The sequence below is a fragment of the Dicentrarchus labrax genome, unplaced genomic scaffold (genome assembly GCF_905237075.1).
Source record: "Dicentrarchus labrax unplaced genomic scaffold, dlabrax2021, whole genome shotgun sequence".
In the NCBI taxonomy this organism is placed as follows: domain Eukaryota; kingdom Metazoa; phylum Chordata; class Actinopteri; family Moronidae; genus Dicentrarchus; species Dicentrarchus labrax.
The window spans coordinates 7,774,374-7,796,205 of NW_026136714.1; the positions used below are offsets into that span (position 1 = coordinate 7,774,374).

General features: G+C 40.6%; 1 protein-coding gene across 18 annotated transcripts in view; it reads right to left on the bottom strand.

The window, feature by feature from the left end:
- Window positions 1-21,832, bottom strand: part of trpm3 (transient receptor potential cation channel, subfamily M, member 3) — a 138,885-nt gene that overhangs the window by 38,186 nt on the left and 78,867 nt on the right. For all 18 annotated transcript variants that reach the window (XM_051422644.1, XM_051422643.1, XM_051422634.1 and 15 more), the window contains exons 6-8: window positions 21,251-21,422; window positions 8,775-8,949; window positions 8,026-8,149 (exon numbers count right to left, since the gene is read on the bottom strand). In XM_051422644.1, the coding sequence (XP_051278604.1) occupies window positions 8,026-8,149; window positions 8,775-8,949; window positions 21,251-21,422 (471 nt within the window). The remainder of the gene's footprint in view (window positions 1-8,025; window positions 8,150-8,774; window positions 8,950-21,250; window positions 21,423-21,832) is intronic.

The following is a 21,832-nucleotide window of genomic DNA, read 5'->3' on the forward strand; positions in this document are numbered from 1 at the left end:
CATATTCTGAGTTAGAGTGCACTCATTTGCTGGATTAGGCTGCTTCTCTAAAACACTGCGGCCGAGGTCTCAGAGGGGGAAGAAGAGGAGAGAAGAGGAGAGGAGGGAAGAGGAGAGGAGAGGAGAGAAGAGGAGAGGAGAGGTATTGCTCTGATCTAATGTACTGAATATCCTCCCCAGACTCCTCTTCTATTCTCTCTTGTCTCTTGTGCAGAGAACTCCACAAAAACTCTCACATGCAGGATGTTCACTGTAACGAGGGAATGAGGGGTTTCGCTTAGAAGGCAACAGAGGAGAACGAGAGTAAAAACATGACAAAGAGAGAGATCAGATGAATATGAACTAATGGTGCTTCCTATTACCGAAGAACATTTTTCTTTTGCTGTGTCAAACATTTTTTGGATTAGGATTTATGGAAAAAAAATTCTCTAAGGCCAGTTTAGGTCTTCCTCTGTGTGGTCTGACATGTCTTTTAGCTGCATTTTTTATATCGTGCGTGACATGAACTAATGGTGCGATGGGTGAGAGCCTAAGTCAGCTGAGTGGGAAATGGGGCAGCCTTTCTGGATTATTTATTTTTTTGTTGAATATAGCGCATGCACACATTAACATGTGTGGGTATACATGCTCATATGTGGGCATGTGTGAAGGGCACCTTGTGGGAGCCGTGTACGAGAGAATGCGTGTTCTGAATGCCTGACAAGCTATTCTTCTAATCCTTCCATCCACCCATCTATCTCCTCCCACCTCCCTCTCCTCCCTGCAGCCCATCTCCCTTCCCATCTCCCCCTCTAAATGGCTTCATTTCATGGAGCTCCTGGAATTTGCTGCTGCTGCTTTCCCTTGGGCAATGCTGTAGGATACCCCTCCCCTTTCTCTCTGTATCTCTCTCTACTTTCACACAATCTAAATGCAAAAAAGTAATTCACTTCACATTGATGATTTACAGTAGCTATTATGTTGGCTCATTTATCATTTGTATACCACATGCTGATGACATGTTGGCTCCTCCCTGAGAGAGAAATTGGGTGTGAGACATCATGTAAAGCCTGAGACCTGAGCCATGCATCGCAAATGCAATCACTAATAAGGCAAGTGTGTGTGTGTGTGTGTGTGTGTGTGTGTGTGTGTGTGTGTGTGTGTGTGTGTGTGTGACCGTTTCTATCTGCCTGGGTAATCAAAGGGCTTTCTCCAGGTGAAATAGGAGTACAATGGGATGTGAAGATATCGATTGAGGTCTTCATCAGCGGGGACACCATGATTCACTGGTGTAGTGTGTGATTTCATGTGCTTGTGTCTGAGTTAAGTTATAGTGTGTGGTTGTGTGAGAATGTGTGTGTGTTTGAATGGTGTGGCCAGTGGCCAGATTATTGTTTCCTAGAATGCATCTTTGCCTTCACTCTAATAGATGTTAACAACACATTTCAGGGGCCATCTGTTTAACACACACATGCAATACTATGATCCAGCCAAGTGTGTGTGTGTGTGTGTGTGTTTAAAATTGTGGTTTGTTTTGTGTGTGCTCTTACGTAGTGACTCTGAAAGGTCAAACTTAATGCATGCAACAAGATCTTGTTTTTTTTGTGAGAGAGAGTGAGAGCAGAGAGAGAGAGAGAGAGAGAGAGAGAGAGAGAGAGAGAGAGAGAGAGAGAGAGAGAGAGTAAGGGTAAGGGCAGATATGTATAATTTTTAGGGGTGTGCTCATGGGCAAGCCTAATTTCACCCAATCAGTGCAGATTCTTATTTTGGCCAGTTCTTCATTACACCCTGTAGTTATCATTATAGCAGAATGGCCACACACACACACACACACACACACACACACACACACACACACACACACACACACACACACACACACACACACACACACGGTTTGTGGAGTAAAGATGGATGACAGTGTGAAAGAGGAAAGATGATGATTACAGAAGATGTTTGCCATTGTTTTTTTTTCCCTCCCTCCAGGCCTCTCCACCTGTACCTCCACTCCATTTGTTCTACCCATCATCTTTCTGACCACCTGCCCCACCCACAACCACTAATCTCACAATAACCTCCCACTGGCTTGCTCCTTTGCCTCCCCCTCTCATCCTTGTCCGCTTGCTCCCTATTTCTTCCTGCCTCTTCCTTTCTTCCAATCACACCCCCAAGGTGACCCTGTGGATATGCGCTACCTGTTATAATAGAAGCTCTACAGTACAGAGGCTAAGCGACATAACCGCTATGACGACACAAGGTTGCTAATTTAATCTCAACACTCCCATAGAGAGTCATCAATAAGTGTGTGCAAAGGTAAACAGACAGCCCCCCCCAATCTATTTTTGTACATCTTGTACTTACTGTGAGCAAACATTTAGTCTTTTTTTTTTTTAACTCATGGCATAAAATCTGCCATCTGTTATGCGTTGTATTTTTGATGTGTGGATGATAGCTGTGCCTGGTTAATGTTTTTAATGTTAATGTTAAATCTTTAAATTCTGAAAGCATTTTTGACCTTTCTCTGCCTCTACACTGACAGTCATCACCTCAGGGGTCAACATGCAAGAGACAGGGCACTCCATCTCTCTGTTGACAAGAAAAGAGGATAGAGGAAAAGAGCGGGAACAATAAGGAGAGGGAGACAAGCGGAGGCAGGGATTTGGAGGACAGACGAAAGACAGCAGGAAAGAGGAAGCATGTGCAAAGCAAAGGAAGACAGGAGGGAGATCTAGTGCCGACAAATAGAGGATGGATATAAGATACGACAAAAAAAGGAGGCAGTGCAATGTTCCCCAGTGTGACTGTCAGAGGATTCCCACATCTACAGAGATGCTAAGCAACATGCTTAGAGGATCAGAAATTTGCTCTTCACGCTGCAGTGAGCCAAGCTGATTGGAAAACATTCATCTTCATTTAACAGGCAAAGACCTTGCTGATGCTGCTACATGGACATGCACATACATACAAGACACATGGCAGACATCACAGCACACACATATGAGAATACACACACACACGCACTTGTACAGTCCATGGAGGCTTTCAAAGCATCTAGTCCAATTATTAACAATGGTAGCAGCTCAGATCTGACAAAGCTCTGCTAATGATCTATGGTATTTATTACTTTCTGGTATGAACCATAAACCACTAGTCTTCAGCATGGCAGCACATGCTGAGGAGAAAAAAAGCAATAGAATAATAAAAAAGTAGGGAAATAAGTAAAATAAAAATAGAAGTTGTTCTATTCATGAAAGTTTAAACTGATAAACTTCCCTGCTGATAATAAACCAAGGTCTTGTCTCTCTTCCAGTATATGTATCTGTTTGATAACTCTTTACTGCACCTCAGTTTTACATTTGCTCTCCACCCAAACCACATTAGCTTTCCCTTCTTACTTCCTGTCTCATTTCCTCCCACCCTCCACCATGTTCCCTCCATCTGTCCCTCACACCACTCTCCCTCTCCCTCTCTCCCATGGTCCATTTAAGTCACTCTTTTGCTCTTGTATTCCTCCCACTCGTTCTTAGTCTCTCTCTTGTCAGGGAGGCGGAGGGAAATTGCGGATTGGTGGTTCCTCCTCAATATTTAATCCGAATTAAACATATAAGGACTATTCTACACTCAATTATTCATATCAAGCTGGGAGATACTAGGACAGTCATATTGCATCCCCCCACACAGAGCATGGAACTCAGAGAGAGAGAGAGGGTGTGGGAGAAAGAGGCACTTCTCTTTTAATTAGACCGAGAATTGCATTCACACATTTTTAGCAAAAAAAGAGCTACGTGACAACAGGCCTTAAGATTATTTGAAGGCACTGGTTCTCACGCAGCCTGAAGTCTTTTCATTGTGCTTGTTTGACATTCATATGAAACTGTTCCACCTTTGCGTAGAAGGATAAAAGAAACAAGATAAGTGATGCGCATATATGAGGACGATAATTACCCCTATCATCCACACAAATTGATATAAATGTGGCCTATGCTTTCTTTCAGCATTCCCTTTCATTGCACTCATATAACACATTATCTATATACCTTACATCTGTTACCCTTCAGTAAAACCCAAGAGCTACAACATTATTCATTGCTTAGCTTCACAATTATTTCCACTCCCTCCTCCTTGGAACCTAATAGTCTATCATCTATCAGGACAGATTTTTTTCACAGGGAGATGAGCCAGCACATTCCTAAATTAGACCAAATGAAAGCATAAAGCAGATAATCGGGGGCTACTGTTTGTAGCTGCAAAAAGCACTTCTCAGATTTATAATTTATTACCTAACCAACTTCACAGTCATATATTAATGATAAAATTCATCATGTGGCATCTTGAAATGACCATTTTAGTGAAAAACAACTATGAGGCCTGTTCCACTTGGTAAAACCAAGATAAAAACATAAAACACAGAGGTACACACGTTTATTGCCACATGATATAAAGCATGAACAACCTGAGAATGATAAACAAAGGAGAGGCAACAGGGAAATAACTGAAGCACAAAATGCCAACATGAATAAACCAACATGCTGAAAATAAGGAAAAAGCAAGACACAGGCTTTCTTTAGTCTTCCTCCTTCTCTTCACTTGCCCTCTTAAGCAGACACACACACACACACACACACACACACACACACACACACACACACACACACACACACACACTCCCTCTCTCCTTTTCCCAGCCAGTCACCTTTAGTCTTTCTCCTTTCCTCCTACTCTTTAGTTTTCCTGCTGCAGAGCCAGAAAAATGAAAGCAGCACAGGTATCCTGGCGCACAGACAAACATACACTCTCATTGGCTCTCTTTCACATACACTTCACCCCCCTTTCAGACGGCTGCACTGACCCAGGTCAAACCCCCATTTTGCTACCAGTGAGTTAACATAACAGTTTTGTGACCCTGCTCTTAACCTGAGTGTTAACATGGATTTGACACTACTTGGCTTTGGTAAACAAGGGTAAACACAAGTGTCTATAATTGCTTTTGGATTGTGGTACAGGCACTATACAGTAAGTATTAGCTGCATCTAGATTTCTCAAGTCTTAGTTACACTCATGTCATCTGTAGAAATATTTAAATATGATTGTAGAAAGAGTGCACTAATATTTCAAAAGTTGACAAAATAAATAAAAGTAATTCACCAATTCCCTCGCAATGCCAGTCAGTTTTAATCTCTAGTGTTAATATTACAGCCAGAAACCATGTAGGACCATGTTTTGACCTTCTTGTGTAAGAGGGGATGACAAACACATGAAGAAATGTGTTCTTACAGACCCCACATGAGGAACTACTGTAGTAGGGTAGGGAACAGAAAAAAAAATAAAATCACATCCTGGGAGATTCATTTTGGCCTCATCTCAAAAGGGATGTATTGCTTTTATCAAATAGTCCTGAAGCATTTGAATATTTGAGGTATAGACAGTAGTTCAGTCTGATCAGGGATCAAGTGAGAACCAGTGAGTGAGAGCCAAGACAACATTTGTCACCAGAGGTCCAAAACAGGATTTCTGGAGGACTCCCAATCTTCTTACTGATCTTACCGGCATGCCGTACTTATACAAAAACAGTTAACCACACAGGGAAATGTGTTTGATCCACTTTTTTTACGGTCTTGTGCCGAGCAACAAGATGTGAGTTTCGGGCTTTGTATAGGACAATAGGAGCTCTCTGCCAATTGATTTTTCACCTTCTCCCTCGCAGTTACTCCCCTCGATTCTCACACACATACACACTCCAGTCCGTGGCTGATCGTGGAGTGCGATCAGGAGGGAACCCCTGTGATTCCTACCAGCCTGATAAAGAGGAAAAGTGCCACATCTATCTCTTTCTTTCTCCAACAACCATAATCAACTTTGGCTTTTTGAGATTATCTGCATGGTGCAATGGAAGACTTACTGTAAAATGAATAGAATACTTATCAGAAAGTATATTATCAAAGTTTTATGTCACTGGTAAATGTTCAATGGCATTGTTCGAGTTATAAGCCACAGGTGGCTATTTCTTTACACATTCATACATGTTACATGAAGTACAGCTTCCTGGATATCAAGACCTATCCCACTGTTGAATTTACTTGCTCCAGCACTCTATCTGTGATCATACAGATGTATTAATTAGACAAGGCATGATAAAGAGCATTTTATTCCTTTGGCAGTGAATGAATTATCAGAAAAAATCTAATTGAACTGTAAAATGCAGAAATATTACTGCAAGGCTGAAACAGGGTTTGTGGACACATTCAGTGCTCAGTTTCAGTATGGCAATGGTAATAGTTTTGTAAGTTCAGAGAAAGGCAGCATGTGATTATCTGGCCTCTACAGCTGCTCCTGCTGAATGATTTACACCCCATTGTTGTGCTCTGGTATTGTGTTCAGAAGATCCATCAGTGTGAGCATCAGTCAGCCACTGGAACCCCACTGAGGATGCAATCAATCCACTTTCATGCTGGACAACCATGACCAGTGCTGGTCTGCCTGCAAAATATTATTGTGTGTGTGTGTGTGCTTATGATTTTTTGTGTGTTACATTTATCATAATTCAAACACCTAATAACATGATTAGCATACAGCATTTCTACAGGGGAGACGATACATGGTCATCTCAAACATCCAAGCTGCCATGTTTCAAGATCATAAACTGGATTCTAGGTCAGCACTTTTACTTAAAAAGTTGAGGGTAAATAAGGCTTGGGTGTGTGTGTGTGTGTGTGTGTGTGTGTGTGTGTGTGTGTGTGTGTGTATGCTACTAATTTAAAATATATTAGCCAAATGCCACTGGCAGTCAGCAGTACCAACATTAACTCATCTGGCAAATATTCCCTTCCCTTACAAAAGACATTGTACACTATGTTCAAAGTGAGTTGAGGCGAGAGCAAACAAGTAGTAAATAAGTTTCTATTGCTGCAAAACTAAGATACAGAGAAAGCTGCTGGCTGTTTGTTTGCAGCACAGAGGATATGTTATACTGTTATCTTTTGAATGAGTTTAAGTAAGTTGTGTGTGGGTGTTTGCATGTGCACTATGGTAAATGGACTGTACTGTAATTATAAAGTGCCTTTCTTGTCTTTCGACCACTCAAAGCGCTGTAAACTACATGCCACACTCACCCATCGGCACACATTCATACACTGATGGCAGTAGTTGTCATGCAAGGTGCCAACTGCTCATCAGAAACAGATCACACACATCTCTCACACTACGATGCGCAACATCGGAAGCAATTTGGGGTTCAGTCTCTTGCTCAAAAACCGCCAACCTACTGGACACCCACCCTACCTCTGAGCCACCCTACATGCACTTTTGTTGCACATGCTTTCAAACACAATGTGTGTAGTGAAAGAGCATCATACCCCCTGCTACTGTGAGCCATATCTATGATAAAGGTATACACACAAACTTATGCACATATACCTAAATACATATCACCTCTACAGAGCATTTAACAGCATTAATAAGAGGTTGATTTCATGTGAGTGACACTGCTGTAAAGGGACTGAGACTCCTCCCCATGGGAGAAGGATGTGTATGACAGCCCCACTCGACAAGACGTGTGTCCTGCCTTAAACACTGCCAAAGCGGTAAAGACTCTCAAGGTGGAGGCCATTTGGTCCCGAACGTCATCTGAATACATTTACATCCACTTAACATTACATGTCATGCATAAAAGATGGAGTAATAATTGCTTCAATAAAAGTTTCATGATGAGCAAGCTTCATTTGACAAATCCATTTTGTTCCTCTTTCACATTATTTTTTTTTCATTTTTGGGCTTCTTTATAAAGCAGAGACATCAAAGCTTAAGTGAATGGTGATATTGCTGTTATTACTGATTTCATGGTGTGTGTGCGTGTGTGTGAGGGAGAGAGGGGGAGAGAGTGAGAGAGAGCATCTGTCTATGTGAGTCTGTCTCTGCTTCAGTGTTTATTTTGTATATACCTCTCATATCTTTGCTTTTTCTACCTCTGCAAATATACTACTGTGCAAATATGTACATGTGTGGGTTTGGAGGCATGTGTATATGCACATGCATGACAGTGACACTCACCAGCTCCTTCTTTTTCATGCACTCCATGAGAATGATGAACAGATGTTGGGCCTGTGTGCGGCTGTAGGTGAAAGTCTTCTGGATGGTCACCAGTAACTGGTCTCTTAGAGACTCATTAATTATGCTGCAGAGGCACAGAGGTGAGGAAGAAAGAGTGTCAGGAAGGGGGTCAGATAGAGGTAAGGAGAAGGAAACGGTTGAGTAAAGTGGGCAAATTAGATTTGTTTGTCAGTAAGTGAAACCAAGGTTGACTGGGGCTCTTAGCACTACTATCTCTGAGTCCTTGGTGAGATGCGATTCTCCAAAGTTACCCTTATCTGTAACTGGATTATGTGAAGCTGTAAAAACAGTTCTGAATTCATTGTGTGACTCATGAGGAATATAACCAAAAATGTTTAGTGTGTATTATTAAAGTAATGCATCAGCACATTTCGGAAAATGTGTATATTTTTGCAAGTTCTTGCATCACTTAGAGTTTTTAAACTAAAACCGACAATAGGTGCAAAATTATATTTTATATTATTATATTATATATTTCTGCCATATACACTATACATTAAATTTCATGTTCGTTATGTCTGATCAAGGGACTTATAAAAGTCAAACATAAATGTTATCAGAGATTCTGATTACAAACAATTGTCTGACTATTTCCACAGTGTAACTGATTTTTCACACTGGATAAAATTTGCATTAGTAAGTGTTTGTGCTTGGATTACAGCATTATGTGCACATGTGTGAGTGCATACCCTCCCTCCTCAGAGTATTTGTGTCCGAAGGCCAAGATGTCTGAGGCCCTGCCACTGCCATCACACACCACCACAGGGACGGGAGGTGTGTCCCTGAGGTACTCCAGCACGATGGAGATCACATTAGGGCCTCCTTCTACAATGAGAGCCACCACCGGGACACCTTGACCAATACCTGCACATGAAAACAAGTGAGAGAGTGATTGTAGAGAGGAAAACAGGAATGAACAATACAGAAGAAGGGACAGAAATGTGAAGAAGGAAGTTAAGAATGGAAAAAAAACAGAAGAGGAAAGTCAATAAATAGGCTTCATAACATCAGAAATACTTGATCTATAAATGGAAAAACTAAATCCAGATTTAGTAACAAGGTGCAAATGTGACACCTGTGATATCTCACGAGTGTATTGTCAAGACACTGTACGCTTTCTAATATGGTAGAGGTTTTTTTTAAAAAGTGCCTGTACCAAAAATAACCAGCCCACTTTGTGCTTTGTTCCTGCAGTGTGTGTGTATGTGTGTGTGTCTGTGTGTGAGAGAGAGAAAGAGAGAGAGAAAGATTCACTGATAAACCCCCTACTGTTCCACACAAAAAATGGCTCCTTGCCTGCTAATCAGAGGCTATTTGGGGTAATTATGCGTAATTAGCAGGTGGGTTTTTTGCACACAGTGAGTCTATGTACAGGAGAGGATACTGTAGATATGAAAGTTATTGCCAAACTCTCAAAGGAATGTCCTGCTTTGTGTTGCTCTCCTTCCTGCTTCTGGTTTCTTTTCTGTACTCTATTTCTCATTATACCACTGAACTGCTTTAAGACACCATAAACCCTGCAAACCCCAGAGTCTCATTCTCTCTTACCCCCTATGTTCTTTACCCTTTTAGTGGTCTTGGATTAATCCATTTCCTAAACCCTTCCTCTCGTCATCATGCCCTTCCCTGCTCTCTGTCTCACTTCCCGTCTTCCTCTCTCCAGTGTTTCATTCTATAGTCTCATCCTCTCCCTCCCATTCTGTTTTATGTGGTTGTGTTTCCTGCCGAGTGTTTTGACTCTTCTAATTCAAAAGCTGTGTAACTGCCGGTTCTTCCCCACCCTGCACCCTCATCCTGGTCTGCATAATTCACAGAGGAGAAAGCATAGTCTGTCTCTCAAACACGCAGGCAAACGAGCACATACAGATAAGTGCTTACATACTGTATGCAAACACTGGCACACACACACACACACACACACACACACAAACACAAGCACATGCACACATTCAGAAGCATATCCACCATTACACTTTGCCTCACACAGCCTCGTGCGGCCTTGCAGCAGGGACAGTTACATAAGGAGAATATTTTCGGGGGCCTCGCCTACTTCAAAGAGGTAAAACGTCACTGTGCCACAACACATCACACGACCATACATCAACAGAGCTGAATGTGTGAGAGAAGCAGGCTAATGACTTGCATTTTGAATCTAATTCTTAGATTTCTTTTGGATGTCTATATTGCTGTTACCTGCACCTGCGTGTGTGAGCTTACAGTTGCGTCGGAATCAAGCATTGATATTGATGACTAGTGAGCTTTGGAGGCATCTCGGCAGTATCTAAAGCAGATTATTGTTCAACTGAAACCCACCGAGGAGCAGATGAGGAAGGGAAAGCACAGCTGTGTCATGGTTAATTGGTAGGAGAAAATTCTGCCTGTGCATGCACACACACACAGGCACGCACGCACAGATACAGACAGAGACACACACACAAACAAGCTGCAAAGGAAATCATATTCTCTTTTGCTTGATTACCCCAAAACAGCGGGCACATTTTAGGATGGCTTTTGACCTCCCCTTCACATTTAGTTTTTCTCATTAACAACAACCTTAACTACTGTATTTATTCCTATGGGAACTTGGATGCATTAAATGTGGATGAGGAAGCCAAACATGGCGGCCCATTCATTCTAATTAAAGCTGTCAACTCAGCAGAGATGCTGAAAAAGTTTCTCCCGTTTCCTACGGCAACAAAATGATATGGTGATACAGTTCTTGTTACTTTTGAATTTTATTCAACCTAATGGTTATATTTTGTTTTAATTCGATGATTAATCTCTCAGGAAACACTTTATTTTCGTTTTATAATGTATGTATGGAAAGTTATTAAATAGATCTTTATTGTTATTGTGCACAAAACAATGACACAGTTCAATATACTGAGGGAACAGCTCTGGGAAAGAAGCTGTTTGTTCTTCTTTAAGTGGGGGGGGCGGCAGACAGTGTTCAGGGTTGGATGGGTCTTTTATGATACAGCTGGCTTTCTTTTGTAGTCAGTCACTGTAAATGTCCTTCAGAGGTGGGAATGTGGTCCAAATGATTCGCTGAGCCACCTTTACCACCCGCTGCAGTCTTCTCCATACAGACCACCCTGTGCAGCAGTAGGTGAGGAGGCTCTCGATGGTGGCGCGGTAAAAGTTCACCAGCAGATGCTGCGGGACTTAAGAAACTAACTACTTAAGAAGTATAGTTTCTTCTGGGCCCTAATCATCTGGTAAGAGATGTTTACAGACCATGTGAGGTCAGCCGTGACTCTCAGGAAATTAAAGTTCTCCACTCTCTCTACCTCCTCCCTCCATATGTAGCGGACAGTGTGCTCAATTTTCTATGATCTTCTGAAGTCTATTATCATTTCCTTGGTTTTTGTTGTGTTTAGGTCCAGGTTGTTGTGGGAACACCACTCAGCCAGATTCTGTGCCTCCTCCCTGTAGGTTGTTTATTATCAATCCTACTAAGGTGGTGTCGTCTGCAAATATGACAGTGGTGTTGGAGGGGTGAATGGGGGAATAATCGTTTAAAGAAGGTGTAGAGAAGGGGCCTGAGGACGCACCCCTGGGGTGCTCCAATTTAAGGAGTGTCAGGATCAGAGTTGAGGAGGTGTGGTTTATAAATTCCGACATTTTGGGGTCTGTTTCTTAGGAAGTACAGTATCCATGAGCACAGTGAACTGTTCAAGCACGGATCACTCAGTAAAACCTGAAGCGTCCCAGGCGGTTGCAGGCAACCATGCCTTGGCATTTTGACCATGGATTCAGAAAATCAAACAATTCTATTCTGACTTTCGACTGGGGCCGCACACTCCAGTGCTGTTCCTGGAGGCTTTAGTGGGAACTGTAGCACTAAACTTAGCAGTGTTAATGCTCTGCCAACTGCTGCTTCTACTGAACTTGCAATTTTACACTTTTTTTTAATTTAAACCTGTGATTGTTAGAAAGCTGAGAGTCCTTTGAATTATTTTATCTCTGGAGGCGTATTTTGTGGTCTGAACTTTCTCTTTATATCAAATAAAACACCAAGTATTTAAACACATGCAAGGCGGTTACATGAGTTGGCACTTTCAGAAGAATATCTATTGTTCTAGACGGAAATGTAAACCCACTGCTGGAGAGCTAATTTGTTATTGAGTATTTAGTGAAGCTGTAATCCTTCTTACTCAAATTCATCAAGTATTTACTCTGCTAGTACAACACTGTTGTGCAGTGGACTGTCAATACACATCTGTGTTTTATTCTCTCTATTTCTCTCAATATGTCCATCGCTGTTTCTTCATGTTTCCTAAAGACATTTTTTATTTTGCTGTCCTCTTACCTTGCTGCTGTGATATACATGTGTATTACAGATGGCATCTGTATGACATCGCTGCTGGGTGCAGGTAAAGGTGCAACGGAGTACACTAAGCAATATAGAGTTCACTTGGCTACCACATATGCTGTATGTTTGAATGGTCCCTCTCCATGAATCTAAATGTTTAGAAATGCCCCTGGATAGAAAAAAAAAGCAAAGTGAGCTACTGATTATGTGATTATGGGCTCTATTTTAATGGCTGCACCACAACTAATGCAAGCAGCTTGGTATTTTCCTAACCTTGAAATTCATTTTGCCCGTCTGTGTGGTATTTTGGTTCCCAGCACAGGGTGCACAGGTGGGAGGAGAGGCACAAACAGGTGGGAGGTTCATTAAAATGAGGCAGAGCGAAGCGAGTTGTTGATATTTTGGCGGAAAATGAGTGGAATAGACGTCTCATAACCACATCTGTTTCTCACCTTCAACCACTGCAACTTCAGTGAACAAGAGCAAACTAAATACTTGGAACAAATGCAGAGCAATAAAGCAATAATACCTGAAATGTAAATAAACTAATTTAATTAAGCACCCTCAAGTCAGGAGATGCTTGGCATGAAAAAATAACATTTAACATGTTTACATCAGGAACGTCAGTAAGTCAGTCTGCACTTATCAATCACCACACCCTTCAATTTATATTCAACTTCACCCACTTTGCCCTGCTGCACATACATAAACAAAAATAGCAGCTGCACTTGCTCATGCAGTCAAAGCACCTAAGCGCTGGTCATTGTGCTTGTGCAATTAAAATAGAGAAAAATCCATTGATGCGGAGTGTATTTTTCAAAATCTAAATTTCATCCAGATTCTTATATTATTATGCTTTTAAATACATTTTTTTTACCTCTTTCTAATAGTCAAAATAAACACTATAAACAACAATAATAAATATACTGATTTATACAGTGACATATCAATATATAGTATAATCTGTGGATACATGATTTCAGAAAATACACACTCTACACAATATACCCTGTCAATATTCTCTCTCAACACATGCAGTGTTTCCGCCCCCTATTCTTGTAATGACTGTATCCATGCACCATTCACACACTCCAACGCATCAGATAACACAATTGTCAAACCCCTACTCTCTCTTTCTCTCCCTTGTCTCTCTGTATCTCGTATATAGTTTTAACCCAGTGCCCACACCTTATCTCCCAGGAGGAAAACTACGCTGAAAAAGTGTGAAAAAGCAGAGGCAGAAGAAGAAGAGAGAGAGGTGGTCGATGAGACTCCATGGCCACCAACTTTCTATATTTATCTAGCTTGGGAGACGAGGAAGTAACAAGGAGCAGAAGGAATTAGGGAGGGAAAGAGGAGCGTGTAAGCGAGACACACATAACATGCTTAAATGGTCCTAATTAAGGATCCAGCAATGACTCATCCACTGCGTGTGCGTGTCTCTGTGTGCGTGGGTGTGTGCGAGTGTCTGCGAGTTTGTCCTTCTATGTGTCAAATTAGTATCAGCATGACTGGAGGAGGTGTGCTACAGTATGTGGGTCGTTGTCTTCGCACCCCCCACACCACAAATAAAAAAATAAAAGCACTCTCTCGCACATACATAAGCACCATTATTCTAGCAACAACTAAAGCAGACAGAAAACATCAGATCTGTGAAGGCAACATGACTCGACAGGCTGCAGAACAAAAGGTCAGGTACATTAAAAGCGCAAAGCTTCTCTCAAATTTACTTTTTCAGTCGTGTTTGTGACATCAAGAGGAATTCAGATTCAATCTGTTTGTCTGTGCCACCTTTTCACCAGTAATTTGAGTCGAGTTGTAGTGCTACCAAGGCCGAGCAAGCCCGAGAGAATCAATCATGAATGGTGTCTTTGATCAAGAAAGGACATTTATAACTAGGAAATTGGGGTTAAGGGTATTTTACCCTATTGTGTAGCTGAGGATTATACACTACTGTATGTGTGTGTTCAAGAATTGTTAACCTGCATCTACGGATGGAAATTTATTATCCTGCTAAGTTAAATAAAATAAATATGAATTAAAATTCAGAAAACTAGACTATTAGACCCATCCACTTTATGTGTCTTGAATAAATTTGACAGCTATCGAATACCAATAGCAAAATTGTAAATGTATTCAAGAAACGTTTGAGAGAGACTGAAATCCAATTGTTTAACCCAGGAGGTTGTTTGAAACAAGGTTGTTTTTAGGATTTTTGATTCATTCTGGCCAGATACTGAAAAGGTGTAAATGCATCCATCACTTCAAGACACACATACTCTAAGTTTTACTCCTCTACAGTGTATCCACATCAGAAATAGCCACTCACAAGGTCCATCCCCTGTGAGACTGGCAGCTAAAGTTACACTGAAATTTCAATGATATCAGCAGCCGCTCTACCTGTCTCGTCAGCGGAAAAAAATACACCACTGATTTCAACAAACATGGTCATTCAGAGGGTTTACTGAGCTGTTGTATAGTTTATCTGATCACTGATCAGTCTGACCACTGAGTGATCTGTATGTGTGACTGTGAAGACAATAAAACTTCTGTCCTGCTCACAGTTGATAAATACAATTCATCCATGTGTCTGTGTTGTTTATTTATAGTATACTAAAGTGGAGAAGTTATTCTTCCCTTGCCAATAGCAGTGGTGTATTACCACCTCCTTCTGGACTGGAGTAGGGCTGGCCCTTATTTGCATGTAGCTCAGAAAAACCAAGACAAATTGTAATCAATGGTGTTTATGCTGAAATTGGCATTTTTAAACCTTTATTTTAAGACCTATACCTGTTTTATAATAATCCAAATAAGCCCTTGAGTTCTAGGTCAATAACAACAATAATAAATACACTGATTTATACAATGACATAAATATATAGTATAATTGTGGATACAAGATTTGTGATCTGGCCAATGGAGGTGTAAACATGTGGCTAAGTGTAAATGGCCATGTAATAAATGTAATCTGGATTTTATTTTTAGACAAATGACAAGTATAAATGGAGTCTTAGTAACAACTTTTAATTTGTTACTTACATGACAAGAAATGTGACAAAAGTTTTACTTGATGCAGTGACAAAGATGAACAGGGACTGAGACAAAGGAACACACTAGTCTGCATTTGGGTTCCGTTCCTTGTCTTCCTGATTACTCTGCTTGAACAAGTCTGACAAATAATGAAGAGATATGACATGAAGAAAAATAAAAATAAAATCTTAACTCTTTATTCTTTTAGTTGTTTAATCTTGAATTGTTTAGTAGTGTACGTTATAAGGTAGCAGAACATTTCTGACCTTCTCACCACTCTTTTTCTTGTTTGTTTCTTCTCCAAAAGACATTTACCACAGTTCACACTACTGATCATGCATTCAAATTCCCTCCACACACTGTCATCCAAGCACATCTTCAACCTGGGACCATACCTGCAGTAAGTCTTGCTTACCCACTACTGGCTCTGTTATCTCTCCACCACAGGGTTGAACACTCTGGCGGTTCATGTTTATTATTTTGACATGTTTTTTGTACCCATTCATGCATGAACACACCTTACCCCCAACAACTTCAACTGTCCACACACTATCTCTGAACGCCTATTCTCACATGCCCGCAAATTTTCCATCTACTGATCCACAGTGTCAGTTCAGCCTGATTTAACCAGTCATCAATGCAGCCCCACCACAGGGACCAAAACCACCCACCAGAGGACACATGACAAACTAATATTAATTTATGTGACTCATAATATGTGTTTTCTTAGATTAACTTTTGCACAGTATAATTTTCGAGCTTTACTCCATAAAACTTTCCTGCTATTTGTGCTTTACTCGATGGTCACATTCAGCAGAGGGTAAAATTTCTAAGCCACATTCAGACACATTGCAGCTGTGTGATATGTGTCAAAGAACAAGAGCCACTAAGTAATCCAATTGGTAACAGCTGGACAGCATAAAAAAGGGGGCGATATTATTAGCTATATCTGAAAAATCAAGAGTTTGTCCAGGCACTTATGGTGCTTAAAAAAAGAGTCTTACAAACCCCTTGACTTCGCATGTACCATGGTTAAACTATAATCTCTTCTGGCTGCTTCACGGTGGAGGTCACAATGTCACAGCTAATCTGCAACGCAAGGCCTTATGGCTTCTGGATTCAATTACCCCAGCTACTTCATCTTTTACCTTTGCTGTGATTAATGAAATCACTGCTATATGAGGGTCAGTGAAGGTTATACAGTAGACACAGAGTTAAAACACACACATGCCTACACCTATACACAAATTCAATAGACAAAGTACTTATGCACCCATTTTAATATTCAATGCAATTTAGGTGAAATGGAAGAGGGCACACTCAAGGTGGCTCATTCATTCTTGCAGACTTTATCTAAACTTGCACAAATTAATAACTTTTATTCCTCTTTGGACCTGGCATGTGCATCCAATTTAAAATTTTCAAAACAAAAGCATGAGTGAATAAAATGGTTTTCATATTTTTTCTTGTTCAGTTTTAAGAAAGAAAAATAAGTAAGTATTCATGGAAGAAGCCTTTTATGTCCTTTCTCTTGCTGCCTTTTCACAATTTCAGTGAAAACACCTTAAGGTAATATCTTTTCTCAGTGCCTGCATCCTCCTCAGCAGCTTCACGCGTCCTTCGTTCTTTATATAATTCTCTTCCCTGTCTGCTCGCCCTCAATCTCTTTCCTCTGTCTTCATTTTCTCCCTCTCCTCCCTCTTTTACTTGTCATCTCTCTGAGGCAGGTGTGTGATTAAAAAGCATTAAGGCCACTGCTGGAGACATGTCAAAAGAGCTGTGCAATGGTTGAGTGAGCTGTGCTGAATGGTGCCAATCATTTTATTGATTTTCTTCATCTTTGAGTTTGACAATGTCTGCTAGCTTCAGGAGCTGGTAAGGAGTTAAAGTGGAGTTATGTCCCTGTGTGTGTGTGACCTGAAAGAGCATACATCAAAGTGTGTTGGGAGGAGAATTATTTTTTCTAATGAACAATTTGTATATGATTATGTGATGTATGTTCATCGTCACTGTTTATAAGTTCTGTCCATCTGTTTGCATGTGAAGTGTCCTGTGCTGCCTGAACTGAATCCTTGTCACAGTAATCCAGTCTCATTTGCATCTGCATCTGCATCCCTGTCCACGTTCTATCAAGCTAAGTCACGAGAGAGCCCTGCATGTACTGCAGGGCACAGAACTGCATTTACTCTAGCGTGTGAATGTGTTGTCTCCATCCACCATATTTACAGCCTCCCAACCCTAGTCTCCTGTCTTAAGAGATTTATTGTGTTTACACTCGACCAGAGCTGTCCCTTAGGGATTCGTGTCCACTTTCCATTGAAGAGGTACAAAACCACGCAAGGTGACACCTTTGACAACATAAAATATACAGTAGCGACTGGAGGAGAAAGTATGCAGAGGGAATACATACGTCTTGTCATCAAGGGTGGAGTTAAGAGGTTTCGGGAATGCACAACTGTGCTCCAATGATGAGTTTTGACAGCCAACAATGGTGCTGCCATAACTTACAATAGAAAAGGGCAACGTGCAAAATGACCATAAATGTCTTTTGGCAATCATAATGTAGCAATGTTTCAGTAGAGTTATCATGACCTTCCAATACAAGTTTTGTTATGTAGTGTACTACATAACAAAACTTGCTGTAGTGAGACCAAAATGCCATTTATTTTATAGAATTGATACCCATGTTTAAAAACTGTGTTATAATATTGTGGAGCCAATTTGATTGCTACAGCATTTCCGGCAGTCACATGGTGATAGCCGTTGCATGGAAAATTGCACACAGACACAGTGGGATTAGCTACAGGATTGCCCAGACATCACAAAAATACCACAGGGGGAGATTACGCATATCTATTCACCACACTTCTTTCATCTTGTGTTTGTATGCACTGTGTGTGACTGGGTGTTAAGTGTAAAAAGACGGAAAAAAAGGAGCTTGTGGTTATGTGTGGTCTACAACACACATGTTAGGCCATTCAGACTAAACTGACTCTTTCCTTTATTTATCCTCCTTTCCCTGACAAGACCTAAGGCTATACTTGGATCCCACAGGAGCCCTGCTGTGTGGAAAATTGATGCACTCCTCGATTGACTGTGGACAGGTAATCAAATCAAGAAATGGTCCATTTCTGCCAACCCTAGAGCTGTAAACGAGGAAGTAAAAGACACACACTCTCAGAAAGGTACACTACATCGTACAGACACATGCACATACAGTAAAAACACACTGGGGTTGCACATTTAGTTGCAAAACTGCAACAGGATTTGTAACAACATTCATACAACAAGAAAATGGGTAAGTGGTAGGTATGTGAATAGTGAGTTTAACTTATTTTGTCTGTTTGTTGATATGCAGAACTTCAGGATTGCAGTGGAGTTTTTTTCCCATGTTAAAAAGCTAAGAAGCTAAAAAGCATTAATGGGGCTTACATTTCACAGACATAAAGAATCAAAAATGTATATTTATTAACTTTTATTAACTTGATTTCTTTTTAATACCTCTTATTAGTCTAAGATGTTGCATGCTGTACATATTTTAAAGCCCCTTGAGGCCAATTTGTGATTTGTGATATTGCGCTATAAATAAAATTGACTTGACTTATTAATGAGAGTATGCCTGCAGCAGCCGCACCTGTATTTTTTATTATTGGTGTATACTACAGACCATTAAAATGTATTTTAAGCACTTATTTTGCCTTGGCCATACTCAACAGTTGGTTATAACCAGTGCAGTGATCTTATATTAGCTTTATGGTAATGTTTAACAAATCCTCATCTACAAAACTACAAAATTCTGAAATTTCTGAACCTCAGCAACAAGATTAGCATTAGGTTGAACACATGTTCTCAATTTAATTTAAAACAGTGCACGGACAAAAAAGGATGAACTTGCTTTGATAGTGGAAATAATGCTCTTCACATGGGTCACAGATACAAGTACCAAATCACTTCATACTGTATAGTTATTAGAGGCAACGGTTGACAACTTGAGTGACAGGTTATACAGTTGAAGCTGGTTATCAGTGTACCCTCAGACAGGTTAAGGTCAGTGTGAGAGAATCTGTAGGTAATGGTCAGCAGCAGATGTACAGTGCACATGGTCCTCTATCAACTTGTTTCATTAGTACTAAATCCCACATATACAGTATATCAAAGCTAGTCAGATAATGACGATACAGTAACATTACCATCATATGGATGGTCAGATGCTTGTATGACCACTGGGCGTCCCTTTGCCTTCCCAGCCCCTTTTGTATGAGTCCAGGCATAGGATGACAAAGGGAAGTCCATAGGTCACATGACTGGATGATGAACAGTGAGGAAGTACATTCGTGTATCCTGTCAACCCCACAGACATTTCTTAGATCCCTGAAGTCAAGGGGTTAGAAGGAACATGGAAGTTCCAAGCAAACATCTGCGATACATGTGACAGTGAACACAAATGGTGCTGACAAACGTAAGGTGTGAGCCATGATATTGCTCTCAGCACTGTTACCATGTATCCATTTGGTAACATCTACTTCCTGACACCCTCAGTTTTTAAATAAGCATTGATGTTCAAATGTGTGCACTCATGTCACCCAAACCTTGAGCAAACGATTATAAAATGGCTCTATGTTGACAACAAAAGAAGGTAATAACAAATAAATCATGGCTGCAAACAACATTTCTCTGACTCAGGTTTGTTCCCGGCCTTGACACATTCTAGACAATGCTGTGAGAGGCAATTGAGAAATGTGTTTAAAGGGTATCGGGGAGGTTTGTGTGTGCTTGTGTCTTTGTTTGTGTGTGTGTGTGAGACAGAGAATAAGAGTATGAGACAGGAAAATACGGAGAAATGCATTTTGTTTTCATGCAAATTCATTTGGTTTCTAGCTAAGGTATAATGTGGAAATTGAAAACGGAGAAATGCAAAGTGACAAGGGCTCAATGGTGGATGAACACTCCACACAAAAGACAAATACGTGCATGTGTAGACACAAATACACATTACTATACACACAGGACAGAAACACCTACGCATTTAGACACACAGACAAATACAAAATACACAGAGTTCAAATACATTCTTGCGGCCCTTTTATGAAGATATTTTTCTTCTGATGCAACAAATTTTAAAATGAAGACATGGAGAGCTGCTCAGGAATACAGAGGAGAGTGAGATTCCATTGAGTTTCAACAGTGGTGGTGTGTTGTAATACCCTGTTATTTATTTTATTTTAAAATTAGGCCATCCTGTCATCTGCGACTCAGTGGTTTAAAATCCCCACATACCATGTTCCAATTGGTTTGTACTATCAAGTATCAAATAAACATAAAAATACAATTTAAGAAATACAAACACATCTGATGTAGCTTTCAGCCCTTTATGTGTACAGTGGTTGTGTGCTGGTCATTATATCTGTGTTTGTAAACTGTTTTTTTTTTATAGTTTTGAGGGAGACAAGGATTATCAAGCAGGTTTATTTGAGGAGTTCATCTGAGCTGTCAGGAAGCTTTGAAAGAAAAAATAAACCCCGCCTGAAGGGAGGGACAGTTTCAAAGGCTCACAGAGTTATATCACAGCTGGCTAAAAATACACTGTGTGACAGCATGTGTTCAGTATAAAGCAGGTAATGATCATGTTAGTCTGGTTGCAGCTATAAAATAGAGTTTGAACCCAATTAACCCATAGTGGTGTCGTTGATTAAACAAGGATTACAGTTTCATTATGCTGTTATCACTCACAGTTTCATTTAAAAACACCTCCTCTAATTTTGGGTAAGTAGGTCAGCCTGGTAATAGCTATGACAGGCAGATACAGCAGATTCCACTCACGTGTGTTGATCTTCTGCAGGGAGATGTGTTTCTCTAGCTGGCGTCTCAGTTTGACCTCAGCGCCGTACTTTCCCGTGGTGCCATTGTCTGCCAGGATGAAGTGGGAGTGGAGACTGTTTAGAACCGTCAACTTGCTCATAGGGTTGGACATGGTCTGGTATGGACGCACCACCTAGCCAAGAGAAGATAACATTGAACAGTTACGCAAACATCTGAGAAGCCCACGGCTGACAGGGGTATGTAGTAACTTGACAAAGCATTGCACAGATTTTTTTTTACCTAAAGTTCAAATACTCCTCTGCGGCTCTAGACGAAGCTTTCCAAAGTTTGAAAAAATTACCAGCATTTACTAGGGATCTTTTAAGATATCAACATTTAGGCATTTAACTAAAAAGTTTCTTTGATTCTTAATAAATAATTACAAAAATTAAAAATCTATGTATTCTCTGACGTATTTTCAATAGCTATGGCTGTCTCGGACGGCTGTAGCTCAAGAGGTAGAGCAGGTTGTCCACTAATCAGAGGGTTGGTGGTCTGAACCCCGGTTTTCCCTCTGCAAGTGTCCTTGGATGAGTTACTGAA